At 54.1% G+C, this 25,165-nt stretch overlaps 1 protein-coding gene across 2 annotated transcripts in view; it reads right to left on the minus strand.

The window, feature by feature from the left end:
- Nucleotides 1-11,206: 11,206 nt before the first annotated feature.
- Nucleotides 11,207-25,165, minus strand: part of ATOH8 (atonal bHLH transcription factor 8) — a 31,628-nt gene continuing 17,669 nt past the window's right edge. The window contains exon 3 of one of the 2 annotated variants that reach the window (XM_040623236.1): nt 11,207-12,858. In XM_040623236.1, coding sequence (XP_040479170.1) covers nt 12,853-12,858 — 6 coding nt within the window. In that variant the 3' untranslated portion in view covers nt 11,207-12,852. Of the gene's footprint in view, nt 12,859-16,782; nt 17,109-25,165 lie in introns of those variants that run through there. The other variant, XM_040623235.1, reaches the window with a different exon arrangement.

Here is a 25,165-nt window from a genome sequence, read left to right on the forward strand (position 1 = left end):
TCAGGTGAAAAAAAAGAATCTGGTGGCATATAATTTACATTCGAGGAGAGGGAAAATATGTTTTTCATCAGTGGCATGCTTTCTAATGTTCGTGACATATGGATGAGTGAAAAACACAGATTGAATAACAGCGTGATCTCATTTAAGATGATTTATACACACATATCTCAATGGGTGTGGAGGTGGGGAGGTGACTGGGAAAGGTGTTTGCCAACTCAATGGCCATGGTTAACTCCAGGGGGTTAAATGACTGCCAACTTTTTTCATACATTTCTGTGTAGTTTTTCTTTTCTTTTTTTTTTTTTAAGATTTTATTTATTTATTTGACAGAGATAGAGACAGCCAGCGAGAGAGGGAACACAAGCAGGGGGAGTAGGAGAGGAAGAAGCAGGCTCATAGCAGAGGAGCCTGATGTGGGGCTCGATCCCATAATGCTGGGATCACGCCCTGAGCCGAAGGCAGACGCTTAACCGCTGTGCCACCCAGGCGCCCCTGTGTAGTTTTTCTATATTATTTACTGTTTTTCCCACAACAGAAAAAGCTGTAAAAAATATTTCCTCCAATCCTTTCTAATCAACCTACCTGGTCTAGAAGAGGAGGGTCAGTGAGGAATTCTGGGGATCGTGCAGTGGGTCTTGGTGACTCTGAGGCAAGTCAAGTGCAGAGCAGGAAGGAGAGGCAGGAGGGCCAAGAGCCTGGCTGGATAGTCAGGATGTGCCAGTGGACGCAGGGCATGAAAGCACAGTGGAGACCATGGGGTGGGGCCGGGGGCAGGCCAGGAATCATGAGAACAGAAGTCAGAGGCCGGAGAGTCAGGCCAGTAATGGGAGCAGCCAGCGTGCGGTACCTGAGGGGCTGTGCCAGGGTCTCGACGAAGTCACAGTCCTAGCATCCAGGCTGAGGACAGTGTTCCCAGTTCCCACAAGTTCCAGGGTCCAGAGGAAAAGGGAATCCAGAAAGCAATGCCAGGTATCCATGATGGGAGCCAGGGCAGGTTGAAAAACCCTAGGTGTCCCTTCTGGGCGGGAGTACCCAACTGGGGAGCCTGCCGCTGCCCCAGCTTAGAGGCCTCTGCGGGGCTAGTGCTGACTGCACCGCCTCCTGCCTGGGCAAGAATGGGCGAATGGGCTTAATCTTGCCTGCCAACTCTGATCCATGATGGGTAGCTCCCTGGCCTACCGGGCTAAGAAAGAGTCTAAGACTGAGTCTGGACCTCAGTGAAACAACCGCAGTGATCGATAAGTGATGTCTGCCAAGGCACAGTACACAGTATTGTGGGCTGAGTGCCATCATTCCAACAGCTTAGCCTTTTCCACTAAGGATTCACCATCACCTCTTCCCTGCCTTACTCTGCTGCCTCCCATTGTAGGGAAAAATCACCCATAATCCCTCCTCCTTTTCATTTGGGCTGATTCACTGCTAGAGTTTCTGCATACACAGAGTCTTTTCATTTACCTGTCATCAAAAAGTACATCCTAGGGGCGCCTGGGTGACTCAGTCGGTTAAGCATCGGCCTTTGGCTCAGGTCATGATCCCAGGGTCCTGGGATCGAGCCCCACGTTGGGCTCTCTGCTCAGCGGAGAGTCTGCTTCTCCCTCTCCCACTGCCGCTCCCCCTGCTTGTGCTCACGTGCACGCTCTCTCTCTGTGTCAGATAAATAAATAAATAAACTCTTTAAAAAAAAAAAGTACATCCTAACTGTAGATGCCTTTTCTACTTGGCATGACAGTACAAGGGCTTTCCTGTGATTGTTTTTAGTCTTTTCTGAAGTAGCAACAGTACGTTGCAGAAAATATGGAGAACAAACAAGAAAAAACCTGTAAAACATCTTTCATTCTAAAACCCCCAGGGGACCCATGTGGAGAACCAGGAGGACATTCACTCTACGGCAACAGCTCTAGAAGCTTCATAAGTGTCAGAATTATCTGGGATTTTTTTTTTTTTTTTTTTTTTTTAGGGAAGATGCCCTCTAAAAACTCATTAGAAAAGGTAAGCCTTTCCCCCACCCCATCCCCAACCAACACCAAAAAATGAGTGAAGGCTATGAACAAGACAACAGAAATAAGAAAAATTCAAGTAGTCAATAAATAAGAAACACAGCTTTCTCTAATTAGTCAGGAAAATGAAAATTAAAACAATGAGATGCCTTCCCCCTCACTAGCACTTTGGCAAGAATTCAAGCGTCATATGACATCCAGCACAGGCAGGGAAATGGGCATGACTTGCTACAACCCCTTGGGAAAAGAATCTAAAGTTGTTTATTAAAATTAAAAGTACTCGACTCTGTACATTTGACACAACCACCTCACGTCCAGGATTTACTCTGCAGAAGTAAGAGCCCCGAACATGAAGATATATGTGCGAGGACACCTGGTAAAGCTCCCAAGTCATTCGTTCAACAAATATTTGTTGTTCCACTGCTATGTGCCAGGCACTGTTCTAGACGCCAGGGATACATTGAATAAAGCAAACAAAAATCCCTGATCCCATGGAGTTGACCTTTCAGAGGGAGAGAAAAAATCAATAAGCAAACAGATACATTTATAAGACATAGCATGTCAGTCAATGAAGACTACTGGGGAGAAATATAAAACAGGTAAGAAGACTGGGAATGCCAGGGGAAGGGCAGTGGAGGTGGGTCGCATTTTAAAATAGAGTAATCAGGGGAGGCCTCACTGAGAAGGTGGCATCTGATCAAAAGAGCCGAAGAAGGTGAGTGTGCAAGTCATGGGGATATTCTGGAGTAGAGCATTCCGGGTTGGGGAACAGCTGGTGCAAAGGCCTGGAGGCAGGCTGGGCTGGTTTGTCAAAGAACCACAGAAGGGAGAGGAGTGGGCGGTGGGGCAGGTGGTACAGGCCTTGGAGGTCGCTGTAAGAACCTGGCTTTACTCTGAAGTGGGATGTAGCCGTCTCTGGGACACAGATATGAATTTGGAAGTCAATGAGTGGCCTGCAAAGGGTGTGCTCCCTGGAGTGAGGGAGGGGAGAGAAGGACAGGCCTGAGCACTGAGCCCCAGGGCAGCCAATAAGCCAAAGAGGCTGAGAAAGAGCAGCCAGAGAGGTAGGTGGCAGCCCCGAGGGACCGAGGGACAGGGCACCACTTCAGGGACGGCGGATGGGCTGCATCGACCGTGTGGACTGGTCCGGTCTGGTGCGGACTGAGGATCGACTCTGGACTTGGCATCATGAACACCCTGAGGGAGAATGGCTGGAAGATGTGGCCTTAGGTAAGGACTTCAGTCACTGAGGGTGGGCAGGTCCTTGCACGAGCCCCTCAGGGAGGGAAGCAAAAGGAACGCCCGAGAGCAAGAAGGAGCGAGAGGGCAGCAGCTGACAGACCCTGCCAGCAGCCAGTGGCAGCTGGACTTCGCCAGACAGCAATGGACCACACCTCTGTGCCCCTGAGGGCTGACGAGGTGCCTCTCACCCAGGGCCGGAAGAAAGCAGGTCTCTGTGTTAACGCAGCCGCGTCTAGAGCGGGCCGGTGCCTGCCAAGCCGCTCACGCCCTGCCTCTGAGGAAGTGTCCAGGCAGCAGGGACAGGCACTGGCTCCTTGGGAAAGTGCTCAGGCCCAGGGGAGGAAATGAGCCCCTGACTGAGCACTGAGGACCGGGCCAGAGGAAGGCCGCAGCCCTGGGAGGGGCCCAGAGGGCCAGCTGAGGCCAGTCCTGAGTGAGAAAAGCAGATGAAATAAAATGCCTCTTCCTTCCTACGGTGGGTGATGCCTGGGGTCAGGCAGGCTTCACGTGGTGAATTTAGAAAAGAACTTAAGTAGATTTTTTTAAAAATTTAAGTAGATTTTTAACTCAGCCTGGTGTTGACTGATATCTTCTAGGGCGATAGAATTATGTAGCTAGAAGAAGCTTTAGTCATCACATCCTCCAACCACATATTTTGTGAATGGAAACCGAGGCTCAGAGAGGGGAGTGACTTGCCCTGGGTCACACAGGAGTGAGCAGCAGGGCTGAGCACCAGTGTCAGAGCCCCGGGCACCTGTGACGACCTGCCTGCCAGGAGGAACATGCCAGACCTTGGAGGCCACAGAGCCACTGCTACTTGTACTCAAGACAGGCGACTCATGGAGTTGAAGCGGCCCCCCGAAACCCATAGCTAGAGGAAACCAGGCTGGGGAGGGGCGAGGAGGAGCCGGGAGAGGCAAAATGGGCTCCCACAGAGGACAGAGAAGAGCTGAGAGAGGCAGGCCTCTCCTGGCAGGGCTGGGCTCTGTGAGCAGGGGAGCAGACATCCTGAGAACAGCCTGGCCCAGGTGGGAGAGGGAGATGGCAAGTCTGTGAGAGGCAGGTCCCAACCTGGGCAAAGAACCCCAAGGAGCCCTCCCATCCCAGAGCAGCAGTGCTTTCTGTCAAAGCTTCAGGGCTGTCCTTCCCCCGGGGGAGACACCCGGACCCGCTCCCTGCCCTCCCGGAGGCCGAGACCGAGCCAGAAAGATAGAGGGAGAGGCAAGCAACAGCGTGGTGAGGGGAAAGGAGCAACAGTGTGGTGAGGGGAAAGGAGGTGTCCTGGGAGGCCCAAGGCATACGGAGTTTGGACCAAGGGTGAAGGACCTCCGGGTGAGGGGGCAGGGCTGGGGACTGGGGAGGTGAGTACCGAGATTAGAAGGATGAATGCTCATTTATTTGTAATTTCTCTAAAAATACAGTTGCTTTTTTTATCCTGTTTCACAGCTCTGGAAGGGCTTTGCTCCTTCAAATAATTCTCTGGTGTAACAGATCATCTCTCAGGAGGAGACATGCAGCTCTTCTAGCAAGAACAAGGCAGGACCTCCAGCTCCTCGCGGAGGCAGAGCCTGTGTGGGGGGCTGTCATGTGAGCGCTGACCTCCAGCACGCAGGCAGAACCCATCCAGTTTGGAACCCAGGTTGGACATCGTGTGAGGGACTCTGGAGGCCACAGGGCCACCGGCTACTTGTACTCAAGACAGGAGACTCATGGAATCGAAGCTCAGGCCAAGCTGGACTCCAGGCATCCAGGTTCCCGGAGTGGCCCATGTTCTCCCTGCCGTCCCGGGAGGCTCGACTCTGGGTGCTGCCTCGCTTGGCTTTCCCGGACCGGCTCCTGTGAAGACCCTCCGAAGGGGGGAGTGAGCCCAGCATGTCTGCCTGCTAGAGGGAGGTCTCTGTGGAAAGTGTGACAAGGAAGGGCAGGGAGGGGCCCTGGTTCAGAACAGTTCGTCCAGCTCCCGAAGGAACAGGACAGGGCGCACCTGTGAGGCTGCCAGGAGGGGGCCGGGGCCTCTGAGGCAACTGCTCCCCTCCATTGGCTCCTTTCCAGTCCTATCATCAAAGCCAGGGAAGGCAGCCCTGACAGATGTCACCAACACTGAGCTGTCAGTCATCGCAGTGGGTCCCCACAGCGCAGCAGGGCCACGTGTCCTGTGAGGGGTGGAGGGCAAGGCTCTCGCTCATTTCCCCAAGCACTAACCACCGACCAGCCCTCCAACGTACTTCCCAGACAGCTTCACCTCTAGGGGCTTCAGCTCCGCCTTGAGTTTGGAGGCCGAGCTGACCAGAGCCCCTCTGGCAGTGCCTGGGGCAGCCATGTGGGTAGAGAAAATCCTGGCCCATCCCAAATCCGAACATTCTAGATGCTCCATACACCAGCAGTCTCCAAACTGTGTTCCAGGGAACCCCCTTAGTGTCCCATGAGAGCTAGGGCTCGGAAGTAAAGGTTAAGCGCACTCCGTCAACAGAAGAATGAATAAACAAAATGGAGTATGTGAAAGCAATTGAATGTCATTCGGCCATAAAAGGGAATAAAGTTCTGGTACATGCAGCAACATGGACAGACCTTGAAAACAGTATGGCTAGTGAAATACGCCCAGTAGGGAAGGACAAATACTGCACAATTTCACTTACAGGAGGGACCTAGAATAGGCATATTCATAGAGACAGAAAGTAGAATAGAGGCTAGCAGGGGCTGGGGGGAGGTGGGAAGGGTTTTTGTTGGGGATGATGACAAAATCTGGCATATAGATAGTGGTGATGCTTCCAAAACATTGTGCATATATTTAATGCCACTGGATTGTGAACTTAAAAATGGTCAAAATGACAAATATTATGTTACATATATTTTACAGCAGTAAAAAAAAAATTTTTTTTTATAGAGTAAGTGCCGGAATAAGTTGGAGAAGCACTGTTTCCAGAGTTAAATGTTTTCCTACTGCAGGACTTTTCAGAACCCTTAAGAAGGAGTTTATTATGCTGTGGCCCCCAATGGAGAGGATCATCGAACCCTTTGTTCTTAGAAGGCTCAGTCCTATTCATCGTAGAGTTGTTCCCCAAATTACAAATCTGGCTTCTGAGGCCGCCTCTCACACCTGGAAGAGGCAATAAAAGCTTTGTCAAACCTGGATTTTTATTTAGAAAACCAAGGTCAGCAAAGCAATCCCAAAGTGTGCCAAAGAAACTTGCCTTTTTGTTTTATTTTCTTCTCCAAAAATGGAGATTTCTTTCTTGGGACTTGGAAGCATTTTGAGTTCTTTATTTAAAAAAAAAAAAAGTGTGTGTTGCATGCGTGTATGTGTGTGCAAGAGGGAAATTCTCTAGAAACTTCTGCTGTGGAGCTGGGGAAATGAAACCCCAGAGGATGAACGCATGTTGTCTGTGGGCCAGATGGCTTTGAAGGAGGTTTGGGGTGTGCGCTTGGCACAGGGCTAAGTTCAGGGCTCTGTCTGCCTCTTGGGGGAGGGGGCAGCCTTTGTCCTGTCCCCTGCTCCTGATGGTGTTGTCAATCAGCTGTCTTTGGACATGCCTTGGTTACAGGAAAGCCTGAAGAGAGAAATGTGGCTACTCCAGGACGTGCATCTCTCCTCCTGGGAAAGACCTCAGATACCTGCTCAGCTGAGGGGGAGGTGAGAGCCCAGCCAGCTGCCCTATTTGCTCGTGACCTTTCCATTAGATACCATATTTTATAGTCTCATGTTTTCTGGCCTGGGTTTGGTGGGCAACTGGGGTCTGTTAGCGGGATATTAGATTGAAGAAAAAAGGCTGGATTTCAGCCCCAGCTGTGGGACAACTTAGGGTGAGTCACGGCCCAGAAATGTAGTGTCAGGGAGTGAAGCCAGAGGGGAAAATATTTATAACTGCCGGAAACATGATGAACCTGTCAAAAATACATGAAATCAGCTAAATAAATTGGGAAGAAAAAAACTAAGGTCCTGTTTGATTTTGTGAGTGTAAACATTTTTTTTAAAAATCACCAAGAAAGAGAAAAACAATTCCTCTACATACAACGGCCTTATGTGAATGATGTTTGCGGGAAATCGAGGACCGGTGTCTGTGTTCCCTTGAGCTGAAGTAGGTTAGAGAGAAAGGACCAACCATAGGAGGCAATCGGGAGAGAGATTATGAATTCGGTGGACCCAAGAGATCAAAGCGGACATAATCACAGGACTACAACCCCCTCCCCGAGAATCCTGGGAGATTCCGGGCAATGCTGAGCTTCTGTGAATATGGGGTGGGGGTGGAGATGTTTTTATTTATATCTGAACATGCAGAGGAGCTCTTAGGATGGGAGGACAAGCACCTAGGCCACGGCTGTTGGGTAAAGCAGGGTCTCTCTGGCTGCTCAGGTTCTGGGACTGAGAGAACTCACGTTCCGGGCGGAACCTGGGAGGGAGGGAGCTGGATGGATCCAAAGCAGAGGAAAGTCAGATTGAAAAGGAACTGTTTCCACTGCAGCAAACACTAGGGGTCAGAAAAAATGTTTCATGGGCAGCCGGAGAAAAGAAACTGGGACTTGGCCAGCACCCCGGGATGCCAAGCTAGGGGTCATAGAGACTGGGGAGACGTTGGAGATGCTGGAGGAGAGGAGAGACCATTCCTGACAGGTCCGATGGGCAGCTAGGGAGCCTGGACTTCCACCTGGCCTGGACTTCCACCTGGGCCCAGAGGAGGGACTTCAGAAAGAGAGCAGAGGAAGGGTCAGCTGGGAACAGATCAGGGACAGAAGGCCTGCCAGGGGGCGCCGCACAGCCCCACGAGCAGTAAGGACTGAGGGCCTCCCAGCCGAGCCTCAGTCCCATCTTCCTTGCGGTGCACCAGGAGGCTGGCCTGAGGGTGTTCCCACTGAAACTCGCTCCAGGAGCGCAAAGGGAGAACGTCTCTTCAACTGATTAATAGTGACCGCCCAAAGTGCGGTCCGGAACTCCGTCCAGGGGCCCCAGGCCCCGGAGAAGAACCACCAATGATGCGTGATGTCTGCGGTGGGGGCAGCGTGGGGGTGTGGCAGCGGTCATTCATTCATCCACACAAGGTCAATAGATGTCCACCGGCTCCGTGCCAGGCCCCTGTGCTCCGAAGCGGTCCTCTGTAAGCGCTCAGTTCTCAAAGGCTCAGCTGCCGAAAGCAAAAAACCCCAAGCCCAGGCTCCACTCCACTCTAGCCCATCTCCCTTGGAGCCTCTTTAAGGTTTTGGAAAAGGCCTATGTCCCACTCTATCAAGGTCTTGAACAAATTAGCTGCTTGGTAGTTATTTGTGGAAGAAAGAAAATAAATGCGTGAATCACCGTATTTTCCACTTTTTATTCATTTAACAGAGAAACCAATATATACATATTGTAAGGCCTTTTCGAGGATTTGGAAATGAATTAGACCCAATCTCTGCCCTCTAGGAATTCGTAGCACCATCTGGAGGTTAGACATGTGCCCAAATATCTGTAAAACCAGGTCGTTATCTCTAAATCCACGTTCCTTGGAGATGTCTGGCTTCAGAAAGATAGAGCTTGTCTGGGGTCCAGGGCCTCAGAGGGGAGACGAGTGCCAAGGTGAGAACCAGGCTGGGGGGTAGTGGAGGATGAAGACAGCCCTTCCCCTCGCCCCCTCCCCGTGCCCCCCAGCGAGGGCCCCCTCCATGCCTCCCTGTCCTCCCAGCCTGGAACAGACCACAGCTGAGCAGGAGGGGTGGAGGCAAGAGGTCAGAGTGAGAATGGCAGTACAAGTCCCCTTCAAGGAAACACTTAGAGATGCTCAAGTCTTGCTCTGTCACCTGGGCCGCTAGTGATGACTTCGTCGCTCCGGAAACAGCATGGCAAGAGGGAGGCAAGTGCAGTGCCCGCTCCGGCCCCCAGCTGGCCTGCCGTGGCTGACCACAGCCCAGCGCCGGCGTCCGCCTCATGAGCGGCACCCACATCACGCGGACCGTGGGCACGAAGGGGCCCTGTCTGTTCCTCCAGCTCCCAGCACGGGCCCCACACACAGCCACCCAGTTCCCACCCCTGGGACCTGCCCCTCCTCTTCCCTGGCGGGTGAGAAAGGGGAGAGGGGCGAGGGGGGGGTAAAGGGAAAAGGACAACACAGGGTCTTGGAGGACTTCGGGGGGCGGAGGGAGGAGGAGGTCTCAGGCCGGAGTGGTGGGCCATGGGGACCCCAGGGAGGATGGAGTGGCGAGACAGAGTCACCCAGGGCCCTGGCCAAGCAGTAAGCCCAGAAAGGGGCCCAGGGACTCGTGGAGCGCCCTCCCCAGAACTTAAGCCTCTCTTCTGGGGTGGCGTGAGGCCGGAACCAGGAAGCCGTGCAGCCTCTGCGCTCAGAGGTTTCAAAGACTTGGGAAGCTGGAAGCTCCGAGTCCTGGAGCGGTTCTCAGTGGTGTCAGTCCTGCGGAGAGCAGGAGGCACGCGTGCTGCAGGAACCGGGCGCGCACACAGAGCTACACGCACAGACCTGCGCGTGCGCACTCACGCAGGTGCGCAGGTCCCTCTGTGGCTGGTGACTGATGAGCCATCACGGGCATGCGGGGCCGGGACCCAGAGCAAACCACACAGCAGGAGGCTGTGCCACAAACAAACCAGCAGGGGCTCCGTGGCCAGACCCCTCGGCTGGACTGGGACGTTGAAGAGGGTGGCTCTTCATCATTTTTATTTGGGCGAGGGTCTTTTTGCATGGTTGCTTCCGTAAAACCGTCTAAAAGACTGTCAGGAAAACCAGAATCTACCTTAAATGGATTTATATGCAAGTGTGTGTATATGGGTGTGTATGTGCGCACAGGAGGAGTGTATGTGTGCGTGCGTGCAAAAACACAAGCTGCTATGCTGGTGGGGAAGCTGGAAAAAGAAAAGCATGGACTTTGACTCATTCCTATACATACACGTGTGCGCATGTGCGCACAGAGCACACACATCCATCCATCCGTGTTTTGGGCCCAGCCTGCATCCCGTATCAGTGATTCTGAATTGCCTTTATGTCCGAGACCTGAGCCCACTTAAACCAGTAGCTCTGCACCTTGCTGGCACATTGGAATCACTCAGGGAGTTTTTAAAAATCCCAATGCCCTGGGAACACTCCAGACCAATACATCAGAATTTCTGGAGATGGGACTTTGGCATGAATACTCCAAATCAATATTTAATCATCTCCTTAGGTGATTCCAATGTCCTGCCAGGGCTAAGTGTTCCTATGCACAGAAAGCCCTTCTCCCATTCCTCAGCACAGAAAACTTCTATTCTTCCTTCAAGACCCAACTCCCATGGCCCCTCTGGAGGAAAGCTCTTCCTGACACCCGCCCAGGGAGAGTTAGTTTTTTTCTTTCCTGAAGTTCCGAACAACATCTTAGACATCTGACTGTATCATAATTATTTGCTTGTCTGTACAGAACCATGACCTCCGTAAGACAGGTGCTGAGTGAGATCCAGCTTTCTCTTGCCAACACCTAGCTCAATGTCTGATATGCCCCTGATGACCTAGAGTGCTTCAGAATGAAGGGAAGTTCGTACTGAAGGCAAGGAACAAGAGAGGGTGGGGAGCGGAGGCCATGGTTGTTTCTGGGTAGGAAGGCCATGGGTCTGGTCCCCGGGCAGCAGGATGGGGGTACCTCCCCACCTTTTAGTAACAGAAAGGGTCCTCTTATGTCAGTAACTCTGATGCTCATTGGTCCACATTTCCTGTTTCTCTAGAAGTGCCACCAGCATTACTCAGAAATTCAGAGAGACAAGTGAGTGGGGTTGTGACCTGTGCCTGGAGTCCTAGGAGACTTTTCTTTCTTTTTCTTTCTCTTCTTTTCTTCTCTTTTTTCTTTTCTTTCCTTTTTTTTTCTTTTCTTTTCTTTCTTTCTTTCTTTTTTTTAGATTTATTTAAAGAAGAGAGAGAGTGTGTGCAAGCAGGGCAAACAGCAGGGGGAGAGGGAGAGAGAGAGAGAGAGAGACTCCTCAAGCAGACTCCCTGCTAAGCATGGAGCCCAACTTGGTACTCAATCCCAGGGTCCTGGGGTCATGACCCCGAAATCAAGAGCTGACTGCTTCACCGACTGAGCCACCCAGGCGCCCCCAGGTGACCAACCTTTCTTCAGCGTCCCCTCATCGCCCCTATCCCAAGCCCACTCTGTCTATCTGGCTTCCAGGGCACCTTTGCTCTGAGGAGTGCTCTGAGCCATCTGGGTCCCCTGCTTCTGTTCCAGATCCAGGCCAGCCCAACAACCTGGTCCTTGGCAAAGGGCTGTGCCTGGGCAACACTTGTGCAAGGGGACGAGGCTCCTGTCGGCCAGCTGGGCCTGCAGACACTCTGGCCCCAGCCCGGGAACCTGAGGAGCAGACAAGAGAGGGCGTCCCTGGGCTGAACGAAGTGAGTGAGGTCTGAAGTGGAAAGAGCTCCTCACGTTTCTGACCAGGCCTCCTGGGCACTAGCCCAGGCTGAGGTCATGGTGAGGGCCCCCTACCCCCTGACACACACAGACACACACACTCACACACTGCCCACTTCCCGAAGGGTTCTCAACCTCTAGGCCGAGACCAGCCTCTCCTCTTCCCCACAACTGCCCCTCAACTGACCAGCCAAAGTCCTGGTCCCCCACAGAGTCCATTCAACATGAGCAAGTGTTTTCTTTACATGTAGGGGCTTTTACTTCAATTTGAAGCAGATGGTTGAGCACAGATGTGAACAGCTTTGGCCTTTTGAGCACAAGGAACAGGCCTTGGCTTTGAACATGCCCCCCCCCCCCAACTTACTGGCCCGTTCCCCTGGTCCCTTTCTCCTCTGCCCCCCTGCATAACCGGGAACAGACTACTGGCCTTCATGCAGGGCACCATCTTGTTTTCCCAGCCAGGAGGGCGGGCCACAGCAAGGAGTGGCTGGCTGGGCTGGCTGGGGAACAAAGACCCTTTAGGTGACCCTGGTGGGGCAAGTCCCTAGGGCGGGGTACAGGGTGGTCAATATTGCTTCTTCCCCCTCTCCCTCCCTTGCCATGATGCCCAAGGAGCCTGGACCCAGGGAACAATGAGAATCAGGGTCAGTGGCCTGGGCAGCCAGTGGGAGGGCAAGACGAGGGCCAGGATCTCATAACCCACTCCATACAAGCACCCCCCAGCCCCCTCTCACCACCCCCAGAAGGCTTCTCTTATACCCAGCCTGCTCAGGGCCCAGTGTAGAAAGAGAGTTCCAGGTCAGAGGGTCGAGCACTTTCAATGGTCATCAGATGTCCATCCCTTCCATGAGTTTCCAGTGGGATCGCTGACTCGTCTTTGGCTTGGGATGGCTTTGGCAATAGAAGGAGCAAAAGTCATAGAGCAATGGTGTGGCTTTTCACTGTGGGGTGTTATCACCACAGTTTAGTGTCTCTGTGGAATCTTTGGCAATGAATTTCTGCAGCCCTGGGCAAGGCGGGGGGGCTTTCTCTCCCCACCCCACCAGGCAGAGGGCAAAGTGCGGAGTCACCAGAGTGGCTGAGGGCGGACAGGAGGGTGAGAGGGAGGCAGGTGTGCCCCTGCCCCACCCTGAGAGGCAGTGGTCTGAGCATCTGGCGGCATCTTGGAGAAGACGAGGCTGGATCTGGAGAGCTCACCTTCTCCTCAGGCTTGACCAGAAAGAGGGCCCACGGCAGCATCCTTGGTCTAGCCTGGGGCCAGTCACTCCTGAAAGAAACAACCAATGGGTCAGAAGAAACCCTACTCTCCCGACTCCTGTTTCCTAAAGGCCAACTGGCCCCAAGTGCTAACACCCTCAGCACGTCCTCTCATTACTCTTTGCTGTCCCCAGGAGGGCCCGGTGTGGCCCAGGCAGGGGACTGCATCTTGATGGGACTCAGTGACACAGCTCACATCTGAACCCAGGACTGGCTGCTCCCTGAGCCCACACTGCCCCCTGACTCCCCACTCTGCATTTTAGAGCCAGGACTGAATTTGTTTGGGGAAATGCGCGGGGCTGCAGGGGCTGGAAGGAGCTCAGGGATACTGGTGCTGATCACACAATCCTCCAGGTCACACCTCTGAGGGATGTCAGGAGGGCCTGCCCCCCATGGGAATGGCCATCCGCAGCTCCTTCTCCCTCCACTGTTCAGACAAGAGCACTATATCAGGAGTCATGGGGCCAACTCGAGGTGCTGCCCATCTACCCGCCAGCTGGGGGACCTGAGACAAGTCACTTAACTTCATCTAGAAAATGACACAGCTGGACCAGGTCAATAATTGTCGAACTTTCTTTTAAGCAGCAGAAATGAAGTCTGACTGGTGGAGCCCTGACACAGAAAACAGAGAAACATGGTCTGGTATATTTGGAGCAGCAGGGTGGGGGGGACACAGGGAGAGGGGGTTGCAGGGTGCATTCCCTCCAGTGTGGGGCCTGGGACATCTCTGAGAACCCAGGGTGCCGTGGAGCACAGTGTGGAAACCACTAGGTTAGACTGTCTGTAAGCGCCTCGCCGTGCTGATGTCTGGAACCTTCACTCTGGCAGCTGGCCTTCCTCTTGCTCCTGGGAACAGTCACCACAGGGTGTGGCTTGCTCCCAGGAAGGCACAGGAGATGGGGAAAGGTCACAGGGGCCGCTACGACTTTAGGTTGTGGGGGAGGCTGTGTGAGGACGCGTGCTCCCAGGACACGCCAGAGAGACGGCAGTGCCTGAACCTGGCCCAGCCTGCGCCCTACTGCAGCTGCTCCAAACGCTGCTTCTCGGTGATTCTCGCGACCACCCCGAACAAACAGCTAAGTTACTTGTTTTTGAAGCAAAACATCTGTGGGGCACCTCCACCAGGCCCGGGGGCTACTTGCATCCCCCGTCTCAGGGGGGAGCCGTTGCCCCCGAACCCGGAGGCGAGGGAAGCTGGCCACAGCAGGATCTGAATCCAGATCGACAGTGTTTATTCTACCACGGAGAAGCTGATCGCTGAACCGCAGGCTTGGGGAGCCGGGCTGGAGCCAAACCACGGTTCCGGAGGGCCAGCCAACCTCAGGCCCCGGTGAGACTCGCAGGCCCGGGGCGCTGGGCTTGGCGCGCAGCCACGGGGCAGGCTGGGGGGGGGCGGGGGGGCAGGCGCGAGCTGGGCCAGGAGGAGGGGGTGTCGCCCCGCTGGGGGGGGGCGCTGAGGAGGGAGAAAGGAAGGCAGGAGGAGGGAGCATCCCGAGGTGAGGTGCGGCGTCCAGGCACTCCTCCTCTGAGCCCCGGTGTAGTGCGGGCTGGCCCGGCAGGAATCTGCTTTCTGTTACCAAGTCTGAGCAGGAGGATTAAGAGGCGGGAAGGAAACCCATGGGGATGGCACGGGGTCTGTGGTCCGGGGGTGATTTACAGCCCGCGTCAGCCGGGCGCTGGCTGCCTGTCCGGCCCCCTCTGTCCGGCCCGCCTGCGGTCTGGGGGAAGGCGCAGAAAGCTGGCTCGGCCGCCGCCCGAGCTGTCCTCCTGGCCACTCGGGCGAGGCAAGGCGCCTGTCCCGAGCCCTCGATTGGCTCTTGGACCCTGCGGAAGCCACGACTGCCACCCAAGAGCCATGGAGCCCGTTTGTCTCGCCAAAGCCTGGCCTTCAATGCTCGAACCCACCCTTTCCCTGGTGTCTACACTGGACCCGGGTTCCCACCGCCCATCTGGGCGCAGGAATCCCAGCACATGCACCAACCATCCAAGGAAGTCTTACGTCAAACGGGGCATGGTGGGGAGAGTACTAGGAGGCCTTAGGTGCCAGGACCTCCTCTGCGATTAACCAGCATTGTGACCTTGGGAAACTCACCCTCCCTCTCTGTGCTTTAATTTCTTCACTAGTACAACAAGCACAAGCACATATACATGGACATGTACTCTCCCCAAAGGGTCCTCTGTAGAACACTAGACGGATGACGTATATTCCATGAATTTGGGAAACACCACAGACCTTGACCCCATTGTGGAGAGTCACTACATAGATGAGCATATTAAAGGCTCTGAAAAGTCCCACAGTAAAGAAATTTGCTTGGCTTTATTTACCCACTATCTTCTGAATGCATTTGATCCTGTGATCACAACTGCACCTTGAGGCAATCTGTGGCCCTGCCCTGGACTTCAAGTATCTGCTTCTTTCCTGCCTCAGTCAGATTTCTTCCACAGACCAGCCATGCTTGAGGGGTAGGAGACAAACCCACCGATGCCCCTTCAGAAGGGGCAGGGTGTGTGTGTGTCTGTGTGTGTGTGTATTAATTACAGGCAGGTAATTACAAATACAGAGGAAAGGGCTGGCAAATACTCCCCACTGTGACAACCATACCACAGACCCCTTCTCATGGAACCGGGGGCAACATCCTGTGTCACCCCATGTGAGAAGCACAGCTTGAGAGGGGCTTCTTGACTCCCATCTAGCTCTGGCCTTCTGTGGGTGGTGTTTGTTCTGTGTGCCAAGGCTCTGGGTACAGTTGGGAAAGGCTCTTGGCCCACTGCCCTAAGAAGCCCCCTAAATCCCAGCCCCTTACCATAGAAGATACCCTTTAACAGGGTCTGCTGTGAAAATAAACTTTGAACATGACTAGACAAGATGGCCACTCAGGTCCCTTTCCACGGGTCTGATGTGCTGAGTTCGACGGAGGGGATTTGGTCAGTGTGGCAAAGTGGTTGAGTTTATCACATTAGAAATCGTCTTTTGGGGCGCCTGGGTAGCGCAGTCGTTAAAAGCGTCTGCCTTCGGCTCAGGGCGTGATCCTGACGTTATGGGATCGAGCCCCACATCAGGCTCCTCTGCTATGAGCCTGCTTCTTCCTCTCCCACTCCCCCTGCTTGTGTTCCCTCTCTCGCTGGCTGTCTCGCTCTCTGTCAAATAAATAAATAAAATCTTAAAAAAAAAAAAAAAGAAATCGTCTTTTGCCCTGTCCATTCACTTGTGGCCGGAACATCAGCTCCACGAGGACAGGGACATGGTCTGTTTTGTTTGCTGATGTAGCCCCGGGCCTAGAACAATCGGACAGACAGGAGCACCTCGATAAATATTTGTCGAACAAGTGAATAGATATTTCCAGTCACAGGCATTTTCTTTACTACAGCTTTCATATACCATGGAACCTGTTTCCTGTCTCAAGCGTAACTCAGCATTTTTGTAAATACGCCTATGCTTCAGGGAAACTTGGGGTAATTGTTGTGAATCCTGGAACAATGTTGCACCTTTTTCACTTTTTTTAACTTCCCGTTCTTTTATTTCGAATTCTACCTCCTCCGCTTACCAAGTTTTTACGAGGACTGGTTTCCTCTCTCGATCACTTCCGTGCACTGGAGTGAAATTTTACCACTTTAGGGGCATTTTAAAAAATGGCTATATCTGCCTTCTAAGGTGTTTTAACTTATATATTCATTTTCAGCTTATGATTTTCATGTTCAGTTTCAGTCCACTTTACCGACTTCGCCATTTTTCACTATTTTCGAAATATCCTCTTTTTATATTTTAGCAATTTGGATATAGCCTTCCAGGTGCAGAAAAAGATCCAATGGAAGGGAAATCCCAACAGGTTTGTTTGTTTATCCTAAAAAGAACAGTCAGATTTCAAATGTCATTTTAAAACAAATCTATGAAAGACAAGCAGGGAGGACATGGGAGACGTATTTTCGAGACCCACACTGTTAGGTATTGTTTTATCTTTCACTTCTCAGGACACCAACGTGGGGGCTGGGAAGGGGCTTTGTGTTTGGTTCCAAATGCAGAACAGTGGGGTCCACTGTGCTGACCAAAGTCAGCAGGCCCCGGGGCCCCAGGCAGGAAGGCTCATCACTCCATGCCTCCGTTTCCCCATGTCTGAAGTGGACACAGTAATAGTACCCGCCTTCCAGGCCAGTTGCCAAGAGTCAATGAGACAATGGAGCCATGGCGCATCGTGGAGGCACAGGAAGGTGCCGGCTCACACCCCCGCAAAGAGCTGGGGCCTCTCTTCGGCGAACAGGTGTCTGAAAACACAAAATGGCATCACAGGCTGAAAAGTCTCAGGTAATCAGAAATAGTCACATTGAACGCACTGTCATCTTGACTGATTTGCTTTCCACGGATTGTCAAAAAAAAAATAGACACAATTTCTAAAATTACGTAAGGCATGTCCGTCACCTCAGGAATGGATAACCAAAGTGTGGTGTATCCGTACGGTGGAATATTATTCGGCCGGAACGAGGATGGAGGTGCTAATCCACGCTGGAGCACGGAAAGCCCCGTGCTCAGTGAAAGAAGCCAGTCCCAAAAGGCCCCGCGTTCTAGGATTCCGTATCCACATGAAGCGTCCAGAGCAGGGGGCAGGGAGGACTGTGGGGAGGAAGGGGGGGCTAAAGCATACGGGGCGTCTTTCTCGCCTGAGAAGGAAGCTCTAAAATGCACTGTGGTTGGTGACGGTTGCACATAGCGGCGAAAATACTAGAACCCACTCAGCTGTACACTTTCAGTGGGTGAACGGGGCGTCATCGCAACCAAGCAGTTAAGTTTTAAAAAAATTACATAGGTAGTACATGTTAATTATAGAAATGTTAGAAAATACAGAAGAGTGAACAGAAGCAAAAAATGTCAGTCACCTCCATCGCCCCACTGGGAACGTGGGGTGACGACCCTTCCTTTACTTTTCCCAGGCTTAGACACAGCTATTGGGTATTTTTTGTTTGTTTGGGTCTTTATTTCTTATTCACTTATTTTTTTAAATGTTTACTATTTACGTGTCCTCAACACCGACGTAGAATTTTATGGAAGTGGACTGGGGTCAGCTGGTGTTTGCTCTAGCGCTCCAGCCTGGACGCCTGTGCCTCTGGTGCATGTGTTTTCCCATCTTCTCCGCGGGCCAGGCGCTGAGGTTATTCTGGGCAGGGAACTGGAAGCAGGTATGGACCAGCCCACCCCCAGCGCCTCCCGCCCCGCCTGGCCTGGGCGCCAGGGGTGACAGGCAGGAAATTTATGAGCAGTTGGAGTTGGCTGCTATTTTCCGAGGGCGGGAACATGGTGTGAATCAAGGATCCCACTGTGTCCGGGCTGGGAGGGCCCTCTGAGGTCTCAGCCATCTAAGAGTTGTGAAGTTAAGGCCGGAGCCCCTGGTGAGCCAGGAGAATCCTCCTGGGAACCATGAATTGGGAGAATTCATTTACTCAACAAAGATGTACTCAGTCCGTCGTGGGTGCCAGCCCTGTGACAGGCATGGGGTCAGAGTCCCTGCCCTGGGGCAGCTGATACCGTTAACCCCAGGGTGAGGCTGAAAGCCACGGCGGCTGGTCCGCGCTGTCGATTTGCCGGGTCGCTGACGTGTTAGCTCCTCACCAGAGGAGCAGCTAAGACGGCCAGGGGTCCAGGTTACAGTGTGCAGACAGCTGTCTACACAGCTAAGAGGCGACCCTGCCCAGCCGGCCCCAGTCCCCCAAGCCGGGAGCATGGGTGGGTCCGGCAGTCTAAGCCCCTCGCTTCCTGAGGCCAGTGGATCCATTCAAACCTGAGTCAGTCCATGACATACAGAAGAACTTTCCTACCAGTAAGAAAGACCCACCGCATGAGACAATGCTGAGGATGGGAGCAGGGAGCCCTGGGGCCCCTCCGGTGCAAGGCTGCTGCAGGTGGAGTGGGGTCCCAACTATGCCGGGCCAGCACTGAGAGGGCGCTGTCCACATACCTTCGCTGTCCTAAAGCCTTACCTGCCTGACTGGACCCTAAGCTCCAGGAGGGCGGGGTTTGGTGACCGGCTCCCTGCTGTCTCCCCAGTCCAGGATAATCAGGGCTAACTGGAGTCCAGTCTCTTAACTCGCCAGCCCCCACCTCCACCGCAGGCTGAGTAAACCGTGCTTCTCCTCTGAGCTCCTGGAGCACCGTATATGGACCCCATGTCCCTCTGTGCCACGGATTATTGGTGGTATGATTGCCATCACCCCCTCGCTCACCCCAAGCCCTTCCACCCCGAGCTCCTGAGGGAGGAAGAGGCCATGTCGTCCTCGCCACCCCTGTCCTCCTAGGCCTAAGGACAGAAGTGAGTGCATCAGTGCTTAGGGCTACTATTTATTTACCGAGGGTGGCCTTGTGCCGGGCACCACGCTCCACTCCCTTGCGGTGCTGTCTTACACACTCCCTGGGAGCTGGCCGTCACTGCTCCCATTTTGCAGATGAGGAAATGGAGGCTGGCCCAGTTTCCTGGCTTCCCTAGGTCACCCTGCAAGGAAGCAAGGGAGCAAGGCAGACCCTTTGACCTCTGGAGAGCTCAGCTTCTTCTCTGGCAAGCGGGACTGGCAAGTCCCCAAGCCATCCACCCAGCCACCACCTTCCTGGGTTCTTAGAAAATCTCAGTCTTTGTCCCTTGAGCCTAAGGAAAGGTGGCTGGCACTGGGAGGCCTGGCACTGACAGAGCCAGAGCCAGAGCCCATAAGGAGCCCACTGAGGCTGCGAGGGACAGCCAGGGAGACCCACAGCCCCTGCCATGCTGACGCCTTCTTGGACTACAGGCCGCCCTCTCTGGCTGCCAGTCTCTCAGTTTCTCTCTCCATGCTTCGCCTGTGTGTCTCTGTGCCAACTCTCTCTTGGCCTCTCCTTTGTTTATCTCTCCCCGTCCGTCAGCCTATCTGTCTTTCTTGGCCCCCACCCCATCCCACCCAGAGCACAGGGCACCGTGAGGGTCGAGCTGGCCCGAGAGAGGGCCTGAGGCCCAGCTGCTGCAGCTTCCCATCTGCTTCCCATTCTGTGATGTGGTCCAGCCAATTCCACTTGGCTACACACTGCTCTTCCAGACCCCAGGAGCCCAAGGAGCCCATGACCTTGCCCCACAACCAGAGGAGGCACTCAGACAGGAGGGGAGCGGACAGCTGGACGGACAGGTGGCCCAGCCAGGTGAGGACAGCCCTGCTCCCTGGCAGCTCCCCAGTGGGCCCTGACCCATGACCCTCACCACCCCGCCCCGCTCCCCCACACACTACACACATACACTCACACTTAACCATTGTGTTGACAGATCCCTGTCAGGCCTGCTTCTTCCCCAGCTGGGGATCGCTCCCCGCCACTCCTCTGCATCCTCGGTGCCTTCCTCCCCAGTCCTCACCGCAACAGCTGGGGTGATGGGGCACCAAGCAGACAAGCCAATTCTTGCCCAAGTGCTGGCCAGTGAGCCTTCGCAAAGACCGCAGTGCGTCTCCAGGAGACCCCCAGGAAGGAGCCTAGCTTTGGCTATTTTAGGACCGGTGGGGGAAATCATAGGTGGTCATGAGGCCCCCAAACAGCCCCCCAAAATCAAGTGACTTCCACAAAAACAGTGCAAATGCAGTTTTAAGGTGAGAACCTACCCTTCTCACCATCCCTAGGCCCCTCACGGCTAGACTCCGGGGGCACCATGGGATCCAGGCCACGATGGGGTGTCTCTGATCAGAGCTCCTTACCCACTGCCACCCTGTCCATCAGTGACGACCCACAAGTAGCTTCCAGCTGCACCAGGGAAAGGCCCAGCCTGGAAGAGAGCCCAGTAGTTTACCCACGTGCAGGTGCACACACACACCTACTCATAGGCGATGAGCCCACAGGAGGAGTACGGCACACAGCCTGTCTTTGAATCCTGACTTCCCCACTCTACCAGCTGTGTGACTTTGAGCAAGTTACTTTCCCTCTCTGTGCCTCAGTTCCTTCACCTATAAAATGGTGATAACAGTGACCTACTGCACGAGGTTGTAGGGAGGATTCAGGAACACAATGGTGGCATGCAAAGCACTGGGCACTGGGTCGCCACACGTCAGCGCACACGTGAGTGTGTCTGCGTGTGTCTGCGGCTCCCTGCCATTTGCCCGTTAGCTCCCCGAGGCAGGACTGTGTGTCCACCTCAGACTGCCAGGGTCCTGCTCAGTACTGGGCACAAAGGAGCTGACTGTTAGATGCTGTGGACAACAACTGGAAACCTTTCCTTTCCCTCTGCTTCCATTCCTCCATTCATTCAGCAACTATCTACTGTTTAGACCATGCCCGCTCCCTTTGAAGCACTGGGGATCCTGCAATGAGCCAAAGAGACAAGGAGCCGTGCCCTCCCCGCGCAGACATCCTAGAACTGGCCCTGCCCCAGGAGCAGAGTTCCCCAGAGAAAGGAAGCCTCGTGTTTTCTGTGCCAAACAGCTTGGACAGGTCCCTTCCCGATAACTGATGCACTTCCCTGCATTCTCAGTTAGCTGTTACTGGATGTACTTTTGCTTCCTCTTGACAACCCAAGGTCAAGCCCAGAAACATCAGGCCACAGGAGACTCCCCAGGTTCTGGAGGCTTCTGGGGTCCCCTCCCCCGACACTACAGGGCACAAGCCTCTTGGCCCTCCGGAGTGTCTGGCATTGCTTTTTGCTTTTCTGTTTCTCTCCCCACACCATCAGGCTGCTGGCGGTGACTCTCGGCACTGTCCCTGCATCTGCTCCGGGAGCTGGCCTCCCACCTCAATCCGTTATTTCTGCTCACCTGCTCTGATCTGAGAGACCAGGGAGTCAAGCTTGTAAGAACCAAGCACAGAGTAGGGTCGTGGGCTCTGGCTAAGAACCCCTGGGGCTCTCCTAGGAGCTTTTATGCGTGGGCTTTGTGTCCCGGAGCTCTGCACTCCAAGGGGTGGGGCCTTTGTTTGTTTTGTTCTCAAAGTGACCAGCCCCCAGAACAATGCCTGGTACACAGTAAACACTCTAAAGTATTTATCCTTAAATAAATGCGCGAGGCCCTCAGCTTTCTTCATCTTTTTCTGCTTACGTAACTAAAGAGACTGAGCAAGTAAGGATCACTGTGTGTCTATGTGGAGGGGGTGGGGGTGAGCCGAAGTGGGTCAACCTTCGCAAATAACCACACTGGCTGCCCAGCCACGCCCTGTGCGTGTGGTGGTGGGGATGAGGCGGCAAGAGAATGTCATGGTCATGCAATGGGCAGGTGGTTCTCAGCCATACCTTCTACCCCCCTGGGCAGGAACTCAACCCACCATGTAGGAGGCCCCCCACGTGACCCTGACAGATGGTGCCTACAGACACACACACACACACACACACACACACACACACACGACAGCAGAGGGACAGACAGGGTGTCCTCTGCCTGGCAATGTAATCAAGTCCTGGGTGGGCAGCCCAGTCTGGTAGCCATTCTCGAAATCACTGGGTGGGGAGGGGACGCTGGGGGTGGATGGTTCCTGGATGGCCCAGGATGGCCGAGGAACCCCTTCCAGCTGACAAAGTCCTTTCACAGACATTGTCTCCTTGAAGACACCCATGGCCACTTTTATCCACATTCAGGCAGAACAGAGCTTAGAGAAGGCAAGTGCCTGAGGTCACAAAGCTCATGAGTGGCTGAGCTGCCACTCAGACCCACATCTCCTGGCCTGGGCCCTGCACTGCCAGACACCCTCTGCAGTTCACACTCCCACCCTGGGGGCAGCAGAGCACAGAGATAGTCCACATTCAGAAGTACTTGTGTCCTGGGCCTGAGGACCGGCCTCACCCCACCCGGCCTGCCCAGCTGCATGACCTGGGTGACTTCACCTCTGGGTCCCAGCCTCCCCGTCTAGCTGCCATGGGTAGAAATGTGCATCCTGGGCGGCTGCCGTCGGAGTCAAGTGAATAAGGGGCATAAGAGGGCTCTCCAAACTGTAAAGCACAGCGCAGAGAGATAAAAGGTCGCTAGTAGCCTGGCCTGGTCTCCCAGGTTCTTTTAACCTCAGTGCTGACAGCTGAAAATGGAGCTACTGGCCCTCACTTTGCACAGCCGTGGTGAAGAGTGTGTGGGTAAGGCAGTGACCCTGGTTAGCCCTACTGAGAAGAAAACTACCCTGTCACAAAACAGGGTCAATCCTCCAGGGATGAGCCATGTGGCTCCTTGCTGTACTCCCAGCTGAGAGATCCTGGTGTCTTTCCCAGTTTCAGAGGGAGCACCCTTCTTTCAGTGCAGGCAGGGGATATCTGGGCTGGGCGACTGAACTGATGAGGAGACACGCTCTATCCAACAAAGTCCCCGTCTTGCCTTTGGATGCAACATGAGGATGAAGCGTTCGGTGCTGTGGCAGCCACTATGCAGCCATGCGGCAAAGACCAAAAGAAGCTTGGAGCCCACGAAGCAGAGGCCTCCCTTCAGTTTTCCCTGAAACGGAGTACCTACTTAGTTTAAGCTATTGCTTGAGGGGGTTCTGTGATCTGCATTGCAAAGCTTTCCTCACCAACTCAAGAGAACAAAGACAAAACAAGCTCCCCAAACAGGGGCCTGAGGGAACACGGGGGCATTTTCCCAGTTGTGTCCTGAAGCCCCTAGTTTATCTTTCCTTAGAGTCTCTGCCTTTAGCATAGGAAGATTCAGCCCCCAGCTGTGTAGATTTTAGTTGAAGGAATGGTGCATCATTACTTGGGGGCCTACTTTGTGCCAGAAGCTGGGACACAATGATGAAAGGACACCCAGTCTGGTTAGAGAGGCAGGCACCATACAAACACTGTATGACGTAATGTACCTCAGGGGTTACAATATCACGTACCAGCTAAAAATATAATATTATGACATAACAGGAGCACCAGTAGGTCACGTAATAGAACATCTTACAGCATCACTTCACGGTCTATCTTAGGACACGCTTCCCTGTGGTAAAGGCGATAGAGTGGCCACGCTATGAGGCCCTGAGGAGGAGGCTGGGTAGGGGTCAGGGAGGGCTTCCAGGAGGAACTGAGCCTTCCAGAGTGAGCAGGAGTTAGCCAGACAGACAGGGGAGAAGGGCATTCCAGGCGGAAGGGACAACATGAGCACAAAGGCCAAAAATAGCCCCTTTGGGCGAGGAGTTCCTTGTTGCTAGGGTGTAAACTGGGACACAGGGAGTGACCGGCTGGAGCCAGGTCACTTGGGGGAGGGGTGTGGCCTCACTCTTGGCCTGTGGGGAGCCCCTGAGGGTCCTGAGCAGGAGCAAGGCGGTCAGACCCAGCTTGAGGCAGAGCTGCTAGGGGGAGCTCAGGTGGGGACCAAGTGAGCTGCAGCGGCCAGGCAGCTGGGCCAGGTCCCAGGGGCTGTGAATTCTGGCCGGAGAGCAGGAGGGTCTCGAAGGAAGGAATGGCTCCCTACTTCTCCCTCCAGAAATATTTTTACTAGGAGCTCAAGGAAGGCAGGGATTGATATTTTCCCCTAGGACCAGCTTTCTGTCTGCTAGGGCAGGTAGAAAGGGGATAACCGGCTCAAGGACAGGTGAGGAATGGGGGGGGGGCAGCTGGCGCCCCTCTGATCCAGGCCTTCCACTGTTCTGGGTATAGGGGCTCAGGGCTGAGCAGTGGACAGGGCAGGCCTCCCTTGTCCCCTGGAAGCCTCAGGGCTGGAAAGCAATTTCTGGTCACTAGGCTGACTCCACATTACAACCAGGGGCCTGGGGCCAGTGGTCACTCCTCCTTGCCCAGGCCCTCCTCACCTGTGGCCCCACGGAGACCATTTCTCAGGCAGAAGACATGGGAGGGAGCAGGGAGTTGACCAAACGATTTCACGTACTTTGTGCCTCCATCCCTGAGTAGATCCGGGAGGCAGGCTGGGCATCTTCCAGACAGGACACTTGAGCAAGGCCACCCAGTCACAGAGCCCCAGGGCAGAGCTGAGGCGAGCTTCAGAGTCCAGACCCAGACACCTGCCCACTGAGACCAAGTGGAAAGGGTAGATCTCAGCCTGCTCTGAGCCCTTCAGACAGTGAGATTAATGGCCCTGAAATTATGATAAACATAAATATTTGGCCCTTCCGGAGCTGCCTCTCTCCCACTAAAATGGGGAGGGAATGCGAGAGGAAAGGAGGGCAAAGGAATGAAGTGCAGGGGCCTGGGTACAGTGTAGATGAGACACACAGACGCCCTCCAATGCCCAGAGTCCTTGGCTTGGAAGAAGCCAGCCCCCCACTCTGGACATCAGGCTTTCCCCACTGCTGCGGTGAGGGGTTCCGGAACTTCTGGGTCTGTTGGGGTAGCGGGGGGGGGGGGGGACAGTGGAAAAGGGGTGCGGGGAACTGAGAAAGGAAAGGGGAGACCCCCAGTCCTTTGGCCTTGATGTGCCCC

This window comes from Ursus maritimus, unplaced genomic scaffold (genome assembly GCF_017311325.1).
Source record: "Ursus maritimus isolate PB19 unplaced genomic scaffold, ASM1731132v1 scaffold_6, whole genome shotgun sequence".
Lineage (NCBI taxonomy): Eukaryota > Metazoa > Chordata > Mammalia > Carnivora > Ursidae > Ursus > Ursus maritimus.